At 47.1% G+C, this 15,178-nt stretch overlaps 2 protein-coding genes across 6 annotated transcripts in view; one reads left to right on the top strand and one right to left on the bottom strand.

The window, feature by feature from the left end:
- Nucleotides 1–15,178, top strand: part of SYN3 (synapsin III) — a 545,948-nt gene that overhangs the window by 201,154 nt on the left and 329,616 nt on the right. The gene's annotated exons all lie outside the window — the stretch shown is intronic.
- The window catches only part of TIMP3 (TIMP metallopeptidase inhibitor 3), a 62,548-nt gene that overhangs the window by 6,607 nt on the left and 40,763 nt on the right, over nucleotides 1–15,178 (bottom strand). Inside the window, exon 2 of the mRNA XM_054469889.2 lies at nucleotides 6,908–6,990. Coding sequence (XP_054325864.1) covers nucleotides 6,908–6,990 — 83 coding nt within the window. The remainder of the gene's footprint in view (nucleotides 1–6,907; nucleotides 6,991–15,178) is intronic.

Raw genomic sequence — 15,178 nt, 5'->3', positions numbered from 1 at the left:
GACATTGGATCTGAGGGAATCTCACTCCCCTATTCAGCTGTCCAGTGGCCGGTCACTGATCCACCCACTCCAGGGCCCCCTTCACCCCAGATGAAGCAACCGATCCTCTTGTCTAGCCAGGTTGGTACCTTCCCAGAGAAACCCTCCTGTGTAGCCAGCCATACCCCCCATTCCAACTGCCCCACAACACTCCTTCGGCTACACATGTCTCACATCCCAGCACCTTTTCAGAAATCCAGAGAAATAGCTGTGACAAGGGTCCTTTTTCTTTGTCAACCTTAGGACCTGAGTCCTGTGAACTCAGCCAGCATTCTCATGATATCTCTGTGACACTTTCCAGCCCACAAAAACATTCTCTCACATTCCCCTTGCAGTATCCTTAAAAGAGCCCTGGGAGGGATGTATTACAAACCCCACTTTATAGAAATTCTATTTGGCTGGTGAACGTTGAATTCAGGCTAGAAATTCTCCATGTTTTTTATTCTTCTGAGCATCTGATGAAAGCATTGGGTTCGTTTATCCCAGATGAAGCACATAAATGTATCTACAAAGTTCAAAGATTTTTAACTGTTAAATACTTTATTAGATTGAACCACGTGAAATTGCTGATATTTGGCTATTTGTATCTACGACATAATCTAACAAAGTGGTTCTCAACTGGAGGCAATTTTGCCCCCCTAGGAAATATTTGGGACATTTGGCAATGTCTGGAGACATTTTTGGTCGTCACAACAGTTAGTAGAGGGTATGGAGGTTGCTAAACATCCCATAATACTCAGGACAGCCCCCAGAACAAAGAGTTATCTGGCCCCAAATGTCAATGGTACTGAGGTTGAGAAATCTCCTTTAATATTAGCCCACAAATCACCATGACAACCCTATGAGGTAGGAACTATTATGCCCATTTTATAGATGAGGAGCCTGAGTCACAGGCAGGCTAAGTAGCTTGTTAAGGCCACACAGTTGGGAAATGGCAGAGCTAGGATTCCAAGCAGAGGAATCTGCCTTCAGAGTCCATACTCTTACCCATTATCTTAGACGGGCTCCCAGGAAAGCCTCAGAAGCCTATGACCAAGGTCCCCGGAAGCAGGCAAATGCTATTTCCATTTATGGTCACTGTGCCTCCTTCAGAGGCACAGTGTGTGTCCAGAGTCACTGGGGTGAATGAATGCAACAGAAGCTGAGTCCGCTTTGTGATTCCAGGTCAAGTCCACGAGTATTACACAGGCCCAGTGTGCCAAGGCGATGCTGTGAACTGTGAGATCTGGTAAAGGGGGCGGTGGGGCACCAAGGTGTTGCACAATTCTGTTATCCCCTCAGTTCTCAGCGTACACAAGCCCTGGACTGCTGGTGGTCTCTGGGCTTGTCCCAAGGCTTTATAATAGAAAAATGCCTCTACTTTACTTCCTGGCATTTGGTATTAATTTACTTACGGTAATTAATACAAAGCCAGACATCTCTTCATTGGTGTCTCTTCTAAATGCCTCCCATTTGGCCTGTGAGCTGGCGTTTTCTCATCTTTTAAGTGGTGACTGGTTGGCGGGGGTAGGTGGGCCACAAGACCTTCACAGCATAACTTGGTCTGTTGGACCTACTGAGTTTGGGCGCCCCTGCCTTGTTAAAAGCACACATTGTTCTGATGGACTCAGGTGGTCTTCCTTCTGAACCCCTCTTCTCCCCCAAGGCTTGCCAACTGAGCATGGTAATAAGAAATGCCGTCCACAGTCAGCATTCAGTTATGCGGTGAGGGCGCAGGGTGGGTAGAGTCACGATGATGACTTCTTCTATGTGAATGGTGCCTCTCTAGCCTTAACAGGAACCATGTTTAAGCGTGCTGCTGTATGCCTGCCATGGAGTGTGGCCTTCGAAGAACATCCCCTACCCTGACTTCTGTGCCGAGCAACTTCTTATTTTTGTGTGGGTGTTCCTTGAGGTTTTGGCAAATGTTTCAACTAAGTACTCGCTCTAGGTCTTTTGGACCCAGCCCATGGGAACCTCATTCCTTCTGCGTCAGTCTTTCCCCTTGACTGCCCTAGTGCTTCGTGGGTGAGAGAATGAAGCCCCTGGTTACAGTCTGGTCATTTGAACTGCTCAGTAAGAACTCAACTCATCGAAATCAGCTTGGCACCGCAGCTACTTGGAAGTTTGAGGGGACCTGCATTTTAGCTCCTAGCGCTTGCCTAGAGTCGAAATTCTGACACATTACAAATGACTGGCTCTGATAAACATAGCACTGTGTTTTAGGGTCAATTCTGAAAAGAATAACATGGCAAAGGTAGATTCTACTCAGTTGTGTTTTCTGTATAATAATCCTACCTTGATTTAAATATTGATTCTAAAAGTATCATGTCTGTAATCATAGAGATCTAGAATTGGTTTGACAAATTTAGGAGAGTTATAATAGGTTTATAATGTCCTGACATCAGAGAATCCTAGAATCTCAGAGTTGGAAAAGATGTTAAAGGTAATCTAATCCAAACCAATGCCATGGAGATCAGTGGTAAATTCAGGTTTTGGAGGCTGACAGCCAGAGTTTGAATCTTGAACCTTCTCTGCCACTTATTCACCACTTGGAAAGTTACTTAACCTCTTTGGGCCTCAGTTTCTTCATCTGTAAAATGGGTCAAAGCACTTACTTCTTAGGGTGTTTGAGAGAAGCAAATGACTTAGAATAGCAGTCAGCCCACAACATTCAATAAAAGTTAGCTTAGAACAAGTTATACTGAAATTCGTAAGGAGAGGAGGAGTGAGTTTGGTCCCCTTCCTCCTAAGTCCCTTCCTCAGCTCTTAACAAGAGTAATTAAAGCTGGTTTAGAACTTCAGACATAAGTGGGTTGTTCTTTTTCAGCTGGGTTCTGCATGCCTCTGGGCCCCTCTTCTTGGTAGCATCTACACGAAGTTCCAAGATGTTAGCTTCCCTTGGAGTGAAGGGATAAATAAAGTAAAAAAGAAGTTTCTGAGTCTGGGGACATTTGCGTATTTCTTATGAAATGTCTGACCTTCACTCTCCATTGACAGCATGAGTTGCCACAGTGATTCCAACTATGTCTTGCATGCCTACCAAAGATCAACACTGTTCTGGATGCTGGTGTACATCATGGACTCATTTAAACCCACAACTTCTTATCTACAGACCGACTGAGCTATCACGGGCATGATCTTTACACAGCAATCTGTCTAGCAGGACAGGCAGAGAATGTGGAAATGGAGCCAGTCTCTGCAGAGGGCTGGATGAGAGTCCTAAGCCAGGAAGAGCCACGGGCATTGCAAGAAGAATGGTTCCCTGTGGGCTGGGGGTCAAAGATGCTTCCAGCTGGAGCTTCAAAGGCGAGACCCTGCTATTGCTCATTTGGTTAGACAAACCACTAAAGGAAGGAAGTCCCTGGAGGTCTGCTCTGCCTACAGTCAGGACATGCAAAGCACATGACCAGCGGGTCTCCCCATGGGACCCTCCCAGGACCAGCTGGGACATAATGTCCCCCACGTTCTGTCCCCTGCAGCCAGCCGGAGAGCATGTCTCCGCTACATAAACAATAACTCCTGGCACAGTGGATCGGTTTCTCATGGTCCTGATGGGAGATAAGGTCCCCACAGCTTAGAGCAGCCAGTTCTGGAAACTTTCACCTTCACCCCACAGCCCAGCTAATTTCCAAGTTTGGGATTGCAATAAGCTCTCTCAACATTCTAACACCCTGCTCCCTCACACACGCACACACACATATCGCAGGTCTCTGTGTACTGAAGTGTTCCTGAGAGATGGGTCAGAGGCTCCAGAGTTAGCAGACGGGAGAAGGTCTGCCTGCCTTTCATCAGTGAGAGAAGAGAGAGGTCAGACAGGGCGGCTCGGAGTCTCAGGTTCTCCAAGTTCCTTTAGTCCTGCTCTAAGGAAGCCCTTGCTCACCTCTTCTGACTCTCTAGGGTAGACTCTCTAATCTGCTAGAACAAAGTCTCCCAGGGACCAGTGCCAAAACTCATGCAGGCTTGCCTCTCTGGCCTCTCCCCCTTCCCTCCTACAAAGATTTTTCTGATACACCCTTTGCAGGATATTACAAGTCCAGCCCTACACTGCCGGATGATAAACCAACAAACCCAAGCTGACCTCTTTTGTTCCCTGGGAACTAAATACATATGGAGTGGGCATTTATATACCCCAAAGTGGGTAGGAATGATGAATCAGCCCGCTGCTCCATACTGTATTATCTCCTTATAGGCAAAGACCTTGTAGTTTTGCTCAGGTTTGCCACTTTGCAGCCATATAATCTTAACTGTTTTATGACCTCCCAGGTCTCAGTTGCCTCACCTGTCAAACAGAGGACAAGGTGTTATCTATTTTACAGTGTTAGTATAAGTACTGATCTATGCAAAGACCTAGCAGAATGCCTGGCACAAAGCAATTGCTCGGTAAATGTTACTGATGCCAAGTCTTATCATAATTATAAGCAGTGTTATCTTTGTATCCCCAGCTCATAGTATAGTACTAAGCACAGAGAGAGGGTGGAAAGGAAGCATGAGAGGATGGATGGACAGACTATTACTTCTACTTCTAGCCTGTATCTTCTCTGACTTGCAGGCTGGTACCTAGAGACAAGCAGATTCCAGTGGCGTCTCTGGATAGAAGGGCACTGACCAGTTCTATGGATCATGATACCCTCTATGGAGGGTCAGAGTGAATAAAAGGCATGAGATGGTGACTGATGATTAAAGGAAGATGGCAGGGAGATTTGGGCGTCATATAAAGAACACAGGATTGGGAAGAAATTCCGATGCCTCAGCTTGGGGATCAGATCTGCCCTTAATTAAATGCTTGACTCTGAGTAAGTCATTTCCCCTTTGTGCCTCTTGTCAGAAGTAAGACAAGGGATCTTACATGTAATTCCCAGCACCACGATTCATGAGCTCAGGTGAAGGATGGTGAACGGAAAGCCTAAGCCCACCAGCCTGGGAGTGGGAGTGTGTCTTCTGAAGCTGATAGGCTAGCAAGTGTTGTTTGGTCTCTTAAACAACCCCCGTGGCTGGTCTGATACCAGCAAGGGGGAATGGGACATTCTGCCCACAGGAAGGGCCTCTGGTCACCCTGGTCTCCAGGCCCTGATGGTAGGAAGGAAACCAGGCAGGCTTAGGAACTGCTGCCTCCCAGCTATTTCCCTCTCAGCTCTCTGCTAACCACCGAGTGTCTCGTAATGAGGATTGTTCCAGACCAGGCAGGTTCGTGTGTTTTCTGAACCTCTGCTTGGTCTAATATGCTTTGGCATTCCCGTGCTGACTGCCAGAGGTTGCAAAGTGGGCTTTTTGCGTTGTTGTTGCTCTTGCTGGTTCCCCACCCCCACCCATTTTTCTCTCCCCAGGGCTGTCTGAAGACATAAGCTGGTCTCATGACCAAGCTTAGGCAGCCAAGGGCAACTGGCCAGGGCTGACTCTGGACATTACATAACCAGAAGGCTGTGGATGTTTGCAAAATTGAATCCAAAGCAACAGGTTCCACAAAATTAGTACATCCAGCCTCAGGACACAGGAATAAGAAAGCCTGGAGGTTGGCCTTGGGGATGGTTGGGTATCATCGTGGGCTGCGTCAGTCCCCCGCTCCCTTCTACCCGGACATTGTGGCTTGTCTCCTCTGGGGAGTTTCCAGGCCTGTGGGGTCTCACCCTCATGCCCGTATTAGGTGGATAAGCATTCACCAAATCACTTTTGCATGCCAGGTCCTACCCTAATTGCTAGGGATGCAAATATGAGCAATAAGTTAAAGGGCTGGACAGTTCCTGTGGACCTCAGCACACCCCACATTGAACTTCTGATGAGTCACACACGTACATGCCTCTTCTCTCCCAACCTGACTTTAGTTCCTAAAGATGGAAACTGTATCTCCCTCACAGCCTCCCTGGCTCCTGGCTGGGAGCTCTGCATGTAGAGAGGTGCTTACAAAGATGGGGTGATGAGCCAGTTGCTGAGTTATTCAAGGTGAAGCCCCAGTCTTCTGTGCTAAGGCAATCACCAGTACACCCTTCCATTGTATACCACCTGCTCCTCCTTACAAGTAACACGGCCCACATCCCAGGGTGCTTAGAATGCCTGAGCTAGAAAGGATGTTAGGAGCACCAAGCCCAACCCCACACTGTTAACAGGTGGCAAAACTGCAGCCCAGGAAAAGGGACAAGCCCAGGGTAAGCAGGTTATTTAGGAGTAGAGCTGAGACTAGGAGGCAGGTTCTCTAGATTTCAAATCTGGTGTTCTTTTTCTTAAGGGCATACCTCCTTCCTGTGCTTCATGATGTTCATATCCTCAGTAATATGTTTAATGATAAGAATATGCTTAGCAAACATTGCTAACTATCTAGGATGCAAGAAGACAATCAGCTGGGAAAATAGGGAAGGAAGGTGAAGTTCCTGCCTTGGGATGAGGTTCCTGTGATCAGCACAGTTTCCATGTAAAGATTTGAGGGGTGTAAACCTAAGCTGTAACCTCAGTGGCTGCAGGAGACCTGTAAGCACTGTTGAATCCCGGATAGTCAGAGCTCGGAAGAGTCCATAGAGATGATCTAGTCCAGCCCCCTCATTTCACAATTGGGAAGATTAAAGCCCAGAGAGGGGCAGTGACTTGACCAAGGTCTCATGGTTACCAGCTAACAAGGCTATCTGCCATCTGGCTCCAGAGCTCAGCCTCCTAACAAGTGCCTTGGAGTGACTCCACCTGCATGGGCTCTTGGACGAGGCAGCCCCATGCCCCCTCCCTACCCATCCCTTTATGCTGCTCCCTCTCCAGCAGCTCCCTCTCCAGCAGGCAGAAGGGCTGGGTCTGGCTGGTGCTTAGACACACACCCCAGTTCCAACCCACTTTGCCTCTCTTAGCCAGGACTCTTCTGGCAAAAACCCAAAAACCTTCCTGGAGCCAGGGTGATGACATTACCTACCTTCATCTGCTTGATGGTGTAGACCAGCGTGCCGAAGGGCCCCTCCTTTACCAGCTTCTTCCCCACCACCTTGGCCCGGATCACTGCAGAGACAGAAGGAGACAATAAGAGGTTAGGAAGGCCTGAACCACATCAGGAACAGCATCTCAGGGCGGGCATGCTAGCCTCTGTGGAGCCTGGAATTGCACTCTTACCTTGGAGCCAACTGGAATAGATGATTGTGTTTACAAGAGTGGGAATTCCCTGGGGTGAGAGGGAGGTTGGAGGCAAAAGAAGCAGCCACCATTCAAGTTAATTACCCCAAATATTCACAATTGCCAGCTCCAGAACTTCCAAGGCTATAGTCAACCCCCGCCAACCCTGGGGATTTTCTTGACTTTGTGACTTTACCATAATCCAAAACCTACTTCTGTTAGAGCCATTGTCCCCCCTCCCTTGTCCATCTGACAATGCCATGGACAAGTTCTCTTTCCACCAGGGCCCCTTTCTAACCACCTCATTTGGGGCTCTTCCTTTGCATGCATTAATTCACCACATCTTGACATGTCTACAGGGTTGTGGTGCACCCTAGCTTCCCACAGTGCCCCCAGTTAGCATTCTGGTTGAGCCCTTGGTAACCAGTGCTTAGATAGCAAGGGATGCAATAGAGTCTGAGCTCCATGGGGATGTGGTAGAAGAAGGAGCAATTGGGAGTGGGGGCTCAGGAGCCAGACAGAACTGTTCCAATCTCAGCTCTGCTGTTTATGGCTATGTGACTGTACGCAAGTAAGTAACTTTGTTTCTGGCCTCCTCTTCTATAAAACAGGAATCATAATGATACGAATCTCTTGAACTGAAGGGATTAGTCAAGATGACAAATGTGAAACTCTTGACACTGTCTTGGACATAGTTTGTACTAGACAAATGTTATTAATATCATCATCATTATCATCACCAAAAATGAAATGGGCTAACCATGGAAGGGCTGTTCCAGTGAAAACAGCTCCCATTTATTGCACACCTACTACGTGCCAAGTACATTTCACTTATTTACTGCTCTTAACTGTCTTACAAGGGCAGTATTAGCATCCACATGATCTAGATAAGGAAACTGACCAAGAAGTGAAACCACTTCCTCTTTCTGAGCCTCAATTTTCTCATCTATAAAGAGGGTATAACTCTCTTTACATCAGGGAATTGGAATCAGGATTGAACAAAAGAGCTTATGAAATTTCCCACTACAATATCTGGCAGAAAGGAGTTACCCAGTAGATATTAGTTAACTGTGAATACAAAAGTAATTACACCCAGTGGGTCGAGGGCTGAAAGAGAGGCATTTTGCTACATGCACTGGGAACACAAAGAAGAGAGGACTTGACTTTTAGATTCTACAAGGTTGTGCTTCTCTTTCTACTTTGTGTGAAAAAGAAGCACCCAAGAGCTGTCTTCAGGTATTTGTAAAATTGGCACATGGAGGAGCACATGGACAGGTCTTGAATACAAAAACTGGAAATTGCAGAGAGTAACATTCATTGGCTCAACCAAAGAAAAAAATCATCTAATAATAAGAACCAGCAACAAAAGGCAGGGGGGCTGCCATCAGGGCAGAGAGTGCCTCTGTCAGGGGGTGTGATGAGGGTGCTGGATACTTCCATGCTAAGACCTCAACAGGAATTGGAATGGGGCTTGCTTATGCAGTCATACTTTGAATTACAAATTGAACTCTTTCAGCCCTGAGATCCTATCATTCTTTCTTATCTCAAGTTGCACTTAGCCCAAAAAGGAGTAGATACTCAATAAATGCTTGTTAAGTAAAATACCCTTCACACACACAAACACAAACACACACATATTTTGGTAGCTCCATTATCCTTCCTCATTGTGGATGCTCCACTGATGACTTTGATCTAATCTCTGTTTTTAAAAAAATCTTTACTAAGAACTGATTCCTCATCCCTACTGGATTCTGTCTTGTTTCTTTCCAAATGAGCTTGGATCCTACCCTTGCAGTCAGACATGAAGTCAGGGTTCAGATGAATCAATGGCCCCTTCAGACCTTCCCTGCCAGGGATGGCAAAACACACAGTCATTGGCAAAGTGAGCAATTTAGCGGAGGCAGCTCAAATTAGGAGGAGGCGAGTGGTTGTTTCCAAGTCTGCTGTAAAAACGAGAGGTTGGCGAGATCCCAGGCCAATGTCTCTCAAGATCCTGCATCCACCTCTGTTTCTAACATTGCGGTAGTATTCTCGGCGACAAGCCAGCCTCCTGGAGGCCCCGGGGACTGTTTCCTCCATATTAACTCTCACAGGCAGGTTAAAACAGCTTCACCTCTGGGCAGAGGCATGTCTGCCAGCCTTTACCACTGATTCTTCCTGAAATGATTTGGACCCATCTTCTCTGCTTCATTAACACAGAAGGTAAACAAGGGAGCGAGTCTTGGTTGGGGGGTGGGGGTGGGAGGGGCAAGGCAAAAGGGATTCCTTTAAATAGCAACATCCTGGTTCAAAAATGGCTTGACTTGATTTAGACAGAAGATGTCACAAGCAGACCTGCCCCATAAAGCTGAGTACTGCTGGAAGCTTCTGTACATACAACCAGCCAACTCCTTCCTTACCCCGAATGGCCTGAGCTTGGAACCTTTTCATCTGAGGATAGTTCAGTGAAAAGAATATGTTTTTGTAGTCAGGAAGCTGCACTGGAGTTTAAGTTCCACCATTACTGTATGATCTCTCTGGGGCCCTTTCCTCCTAAATCTCCCTGGCTTTCTTAGCCCAGTGCCTCTCGTGTGGCTAACAGGTGATTTGCTTATTACTATTGGAGCAGCAACATAGCATTGCATTAAGGAGCCTGATAGCCAGGGTTCAAATCCCAGCCCTGGTGCTGGGTGACCTTCAGGAAGTTGCTAAACCTCTCTATGCCTTGGTTTCCCAATCTGTAAGATGGGAATGATGACAGTAATGCCTCATAAAGTTGCTGTGAGGGTCGTATTAATATAAGCACTGAGAACAGTGTGTAGTCCATCCCAAACCTCATGTGTTTGCTACCACTGTTATTAGCATTATCACCACTATCGTGATGTCTATTTTTATTCCATCTTAGGGCATACCATCTTCAGACTTCTAACATGCACTATAAGCTAAGGCCTGGGAGTTCTCCCTAGGATGAGAAGAAAGGCAACCTCATAAAAATATCCTAGCCTTACAGAACTTCAGGGAGAGGTGGAGAAGCACAGATGAACTAGTCAGAACAAGTATAGGAGGTATTTTGGGGCCAGGAGTGCCTACTCCATCACGTGTACCCATCCCACCTTACCACCCATGTGTAACCCAAGAATGGCCTACCAAGACCACCCAAACAAGATCACAGTCATGGTTCCAAAAGTCTGAGGCAGAGATGGCCCAGTGAAGAGGCCACACCAGTGTTTTCCTTACAAAAACAAAACTTCACTAAACTGAACTAAAATTAAGTTACATTCTGCCCTCCAAATAGATTCTCAAAGTTCTTCCAAAGTAGAATTGCTGGCCAGCCCCAGATCCACCTATTTGATTTGTGCATTAATCTGTCCGTATTTGCTCCAGTTTCTCCTCTGTAATTCAAATGTGTGTTCTTTTGTACTCTCCTGTTTGGCAATCAGGGTTCTCCCGAGGCATTTGCTGGCCCAGGGGCCACAGGGAACAAGGGAAGTGGAGTGGGGGGAGGTTGTGGTTTTCCAACAACAGAAGACACTTTTCAAACTGGTAGCTGGCAGCATGTCTAGCCATTCCTGCCACCTTGTTGTGGTGGCTAGAAGCCAGCTTTACAGATGGGCCAGGCTGGGCACAGGTTGTCTTTATTCCCATTCATGCTGGAGTATGGCCCCTACACTGTCTACCCAGTGCCCCTAACAGCCAAACCAACATAGGCGTGAACTAGGTTGGTGTCTGGAACGTTGGGTTGGGTGCTAGTGAGGGTGACAACAAGAAATAGAAGTCCTATTTCCTGCTTCCACTGATGGCTAGTCTAGTGGGGAGATAAGGTTTAAAAGTTTATGGCTGGCTGGGTGCGGAGGCTCACCACTGTAATCCCAGCACTTTGGGACGCTGAGGTGGGCGGATCACGAGGTCAAGAGATTGAGACCATCCTGGCCAGCATGATGAAACCCCGTCTCTACTAAAATACAAAAATTAGCTGGGCATGGGGCCGCCTGTAGTCCCAGCTACTTGGGAGGCTGAGGCAGGAGAATCACTTCAACCCAGGAGGTGGAGGTTGCAGTGAGCCGAGATTGCGCCACCATACTCCAGCCTGGCAACAGAGCGAGACTCCATCTCAAAAAAAAAAAAAAAAGTTTATGGCTAGAGGACTAGTCTCCAAGGTACAGAAGCACCAATCAGAGAAGGGAGAGGTGAGGCTCAGCGTGAATCACAGCCTCTGAGCCTCTCTTGTCTCTCTAGAATCTCTTTTGCTCTTAGGAAGAGAATCTGGGCTTCTAGGGGTCTGGTGGTCAAAAGAAGCAAGGAAGAGGCTGGGTGTGGTGGCACATGCCTATAATCTCACCACTTTGGGAGGCCAAGGCAGGAGGATCACTTGAGCTCAGGAGTTCCAGACCAGCCTGGGCAACACAGTGAGACCTTGTCTCTACAAAAAATAAAAAATTATAAAAATTTAAAAAAATTAGCCGGGCACGGTGCCATGTATCTGTAGTCTCAGCTACTCAGGAGGCTGAGGTGGGAGGGTTGCTTGAGCCTAGGAGTTTGAGGCTACAGTGAGCTATATCATGCCATTGCACTCTAGCCTGGGTGACAGAGCAAGACTCTGTCTCAGCGAGAAAAAAAAAAAAAGAAGAAGAAGAAAGAAAAAAGGAAGAGATTGATAAGGAATAAGCAGTATTTCAATGTAAAAGTATCTAAGAAGAAACTAACTAGGATGTGTATACTTATATAATTGGCACATCGATCTATAAATATATATGGGGCCTTCTTGAATATATCGTGCACCTGAGAAGCCAGGCATAGAGGCATATATCTCTATTGAACTGTCTTTGCTTCCTTTGAATATCTGTTTGGGCAAGAGTGCTAGTAAGAGCTTACAAAAGCAAGGTAAACAAGGCACACCTCTTCCATAAATATACCTTCATGCTGCCTCTCCCCACCTCCAGCTCTAGCAGTGTGGACCACAGTGATACAAGTTTTGAACAAAGAACAATTTTCCAATGGCAATTGGGATTGAGTTTCCAGAAAAGCTTACTGGTGTGTCTCCAGAAATTGCACATGTGCTGTTCATCAGCATAAACAGAGTGGGGCAAGATACCCTTGAGCTGCCTTCCCTCTCTCTCTCTGCTTCTATCCCCCATCCAACCATTGTCAACCAAATCCAGACCCTTCTTCCCCGACCTAATGGTTGTACTTTCCTACTGGCAGACTAGAAGGCCGAGCAACAATGCTACCCATTTGGCTGGTCTGGGGATCAAGGACTCCTTAACTAATTAATGTATACTAACTTAGGAGTCCGGGTTCCGTCCATGGTAGCATCAACGGAAGAGCAGTACAAATCCTCTCCATGACTTAGGAGTTGATTCATGCTATCTAGCAGGTGAGATACCACCGCCACCCCCCCGCCCCCCCCCACACACACACAACACCCCCATTCCTGTCTCTCCAAAGCCCCCATAGAATGATTTTGTTGCTTTAAGGCATGGTTTTTAAAAGGACAGCAAGGATAAGTAAGGGACGTCTGGTTAGTGGGTAGACTGCATTTCTTCAAAAGCAGAAGTCACTGTTAGTGTCAGTTCCTGGGAAGGGGCTGCTCTTCTGATGGGACCCCAGCAGGCAGACTCTAGGTAGGAAGAAAAGCCTGGACCATGGGCTTGCATCTTGGGCCTAGACTTGGAGGAAAAGAGGGATCTGGAAGTGTTGGAATGATGCCCTACCCATGAAAACACACCAAAAAAGAGGAAAGAGGGATCCCTGTCATCCAGCTTGTCTCACGGCCACTTCGTGTGTATTTTATCATCTCCCACAGGATGACAAAGGGAGGGGCCTTGCTGAGGCCAGAGTGCTCATGGCAAAGGCAATAGGTCAGGGACCCATAGGGAGGTCGGCCTGGAGCCCGCTAAGCAAGTCTTTTTCCTGCCCACCTTGGACACTCCACAATGTAGCCTGCCCAAGGAGGGCAGAGCCGGGCTCTCTCACTCTTCCAGCTGCTCACCCATTCAAGAATTACAAACTGCTTGCTTTTCTTAGCATCACATTAGTGAATCTAGAGGAGAAGGAAGGGAACTAGAACATACTGATAACAACCACTACCATTTATCGAATGCCTCCTAGGTGCCAGGCAACGTGCACATGTTCTTTAACTCTGTCCTCATGGCAACCTGGTAAGGTGGCTACTGTTGTGGCTATTAATGTCCCTACTTTCCAACTATGGACAATGAGGATCAGGTAGCCTGTAAGCAGTTTTGCATCCTAGTGGGGGAAAAAAAAAAGGGAGGTCCCCCAGGATAGCAGACCAGCTAAAAACCTTTACATGGGATTCTCACTGGTTACAAAATAGTTCATAATTTTACTGCACTCCCCACTTTCACCGCAGAGGATCAGAGAAGAAGATTGATACCTAAAAGGAAGGACCCTTTATAAGCTCCCAGTGAGCCCCACATCCCTTTCATCACCCACCCACCACCCTTCCCAATCACTTACACAGACACACAAACACACGTCCTCTGATTAGTAATAAAAATCTAGAAGTCATCGCCATCAGCAGTATAACAGTATATCATATCATCTGTTTAGACCTTTGTGCTCCCCAGCAAGGCTTTCATGGAATAAAAACAAATAACTTAGAAACCACAAAACCACACGCTCCCTAAGGTTTCTCCCAACACTGGAAGTTTGAGGTTAATTAGATTGATTAATTAAATGAGACAATGTATACATACCAAGGTACTTTGTAACCCTGAAGCTAGACAAATGATACACTGTTATATTGCTGATGGTGATTACTTGTAGATTCTTAAATTTACTAATCAGAGGAAAACAGCAAGAGGAACCCGAAAAGATTCTTGTGATTCAGCATTTCCTCATCCCCCCAGGATCTTGAGAACCTTCCTCAGTGACCCTTCCCAAGGTCCTTCTCAGATATCTGCTGCCTCTCTGGGGATGCTTTGATGATGTCTAGGTGAGAGGAAAGGGCCTTCGGAACTAAGGGTGAAAAGCAGAGGCCTGAGGGGCCTGCCTGGACTGGGTCCCTCTGATTCCCAGCCTATTGATCACCACAATCCCAACCCCCAAAAAAATCCTCCCGAAAGACTCAGAAGCTGAAAGGACAGATCAAGAAAACTAGAGAAGTGATCACGGCGTACTGGAATGAAAGACAGGCATGGAGCGCGTGGGGTCTGGGCGAAGTCGCTGCCCTGTTCTGTGTGACCTTGGGCAAGTCACTTCCCATCCCAGCAGATAAATTGTGGGTGATAATTACCAGCCTCCAAGGGTGCCTGCAGTAACCTAGGCAGCCTCCCCCCTAACGTCTCCAAAGCAGTGCTTGTCGAAGTCACCCATGACCTTCTTGGTGCTCAGTCCAGTCATCGAGGAGCAGGCTCGTGGTCCTGCTATGTTCTTCCAGCTTGTGGGTCTCAGCACCATCTGCACAACTGACAGCTCCCACACTTTTGCCACCGCCAACCTAGAACTCTCATGATCTTTTTTTTTTTAAACAAATTGTATTTTTATTTTAAGTTCTGGGGTACATGTGCAGGATGTGCAGGCTTGTTACAAAGGTAAACACGTACCATAGTGGTTTGCTGCACCTATCAACCCATCACTGAGGTATTAAGCCCTGCATGCATTAGCTATTTTTCCTAATGCTCTCCCTCCCCCTACCCCACCCACCAACAGGCCCCAGTGTATGTTGTTCCCCTCCCTGATGATCTTTTTACTTATATATCCCAGAGTCTACATTTAGTCTGCATTTATACCTGCAAGCCTAATAAAACATCTCAAATTCGACCCATCCAACACTGAGCTCCAGATAACAGGCCTTCCCTGCACCTGGGGCTCTCATGGCCTTCTTAATCTCAGGAAATTGTAGCTCGCTCTACTGCACACCCTAGCACCCAAGCATGCTCTCAGGGTCTCTGACCTTGCAGTTCCCTCTGCTGGAACACTCTTTCTTCACTTGGGTGGGGGACCTTCCCTGATCCTGATCCATGCACATTTCTCCCCCACCTCGCAATCCCTTGGCCCCCGACACTGTGCTCCATCAGACACTGGCCACCATCTGACATTATACATTAACTTGCTTCTTTACTGATCATCTCTCCCC

Source organism: Pongo pygmaeus, chromosome 23 (genome assembly GCF_028885625.2).
Source record: "Pongo pygmaeus isolate AG05252 chromosome 23, NHGRI_mPonPyg2-v2.0_pri, whole genome shotgun sequence".
NCBI lineage: Eukaryota > Metazoa > Chordata > Mammalia > Primates > Hominidae > Pongo > Pongo pygmaeus.
The sequence above is the reverse complement of the archived record's forward strand: the minus strand, read 5'-3'. Positions and strand labels throughout refer to the sequence as shown.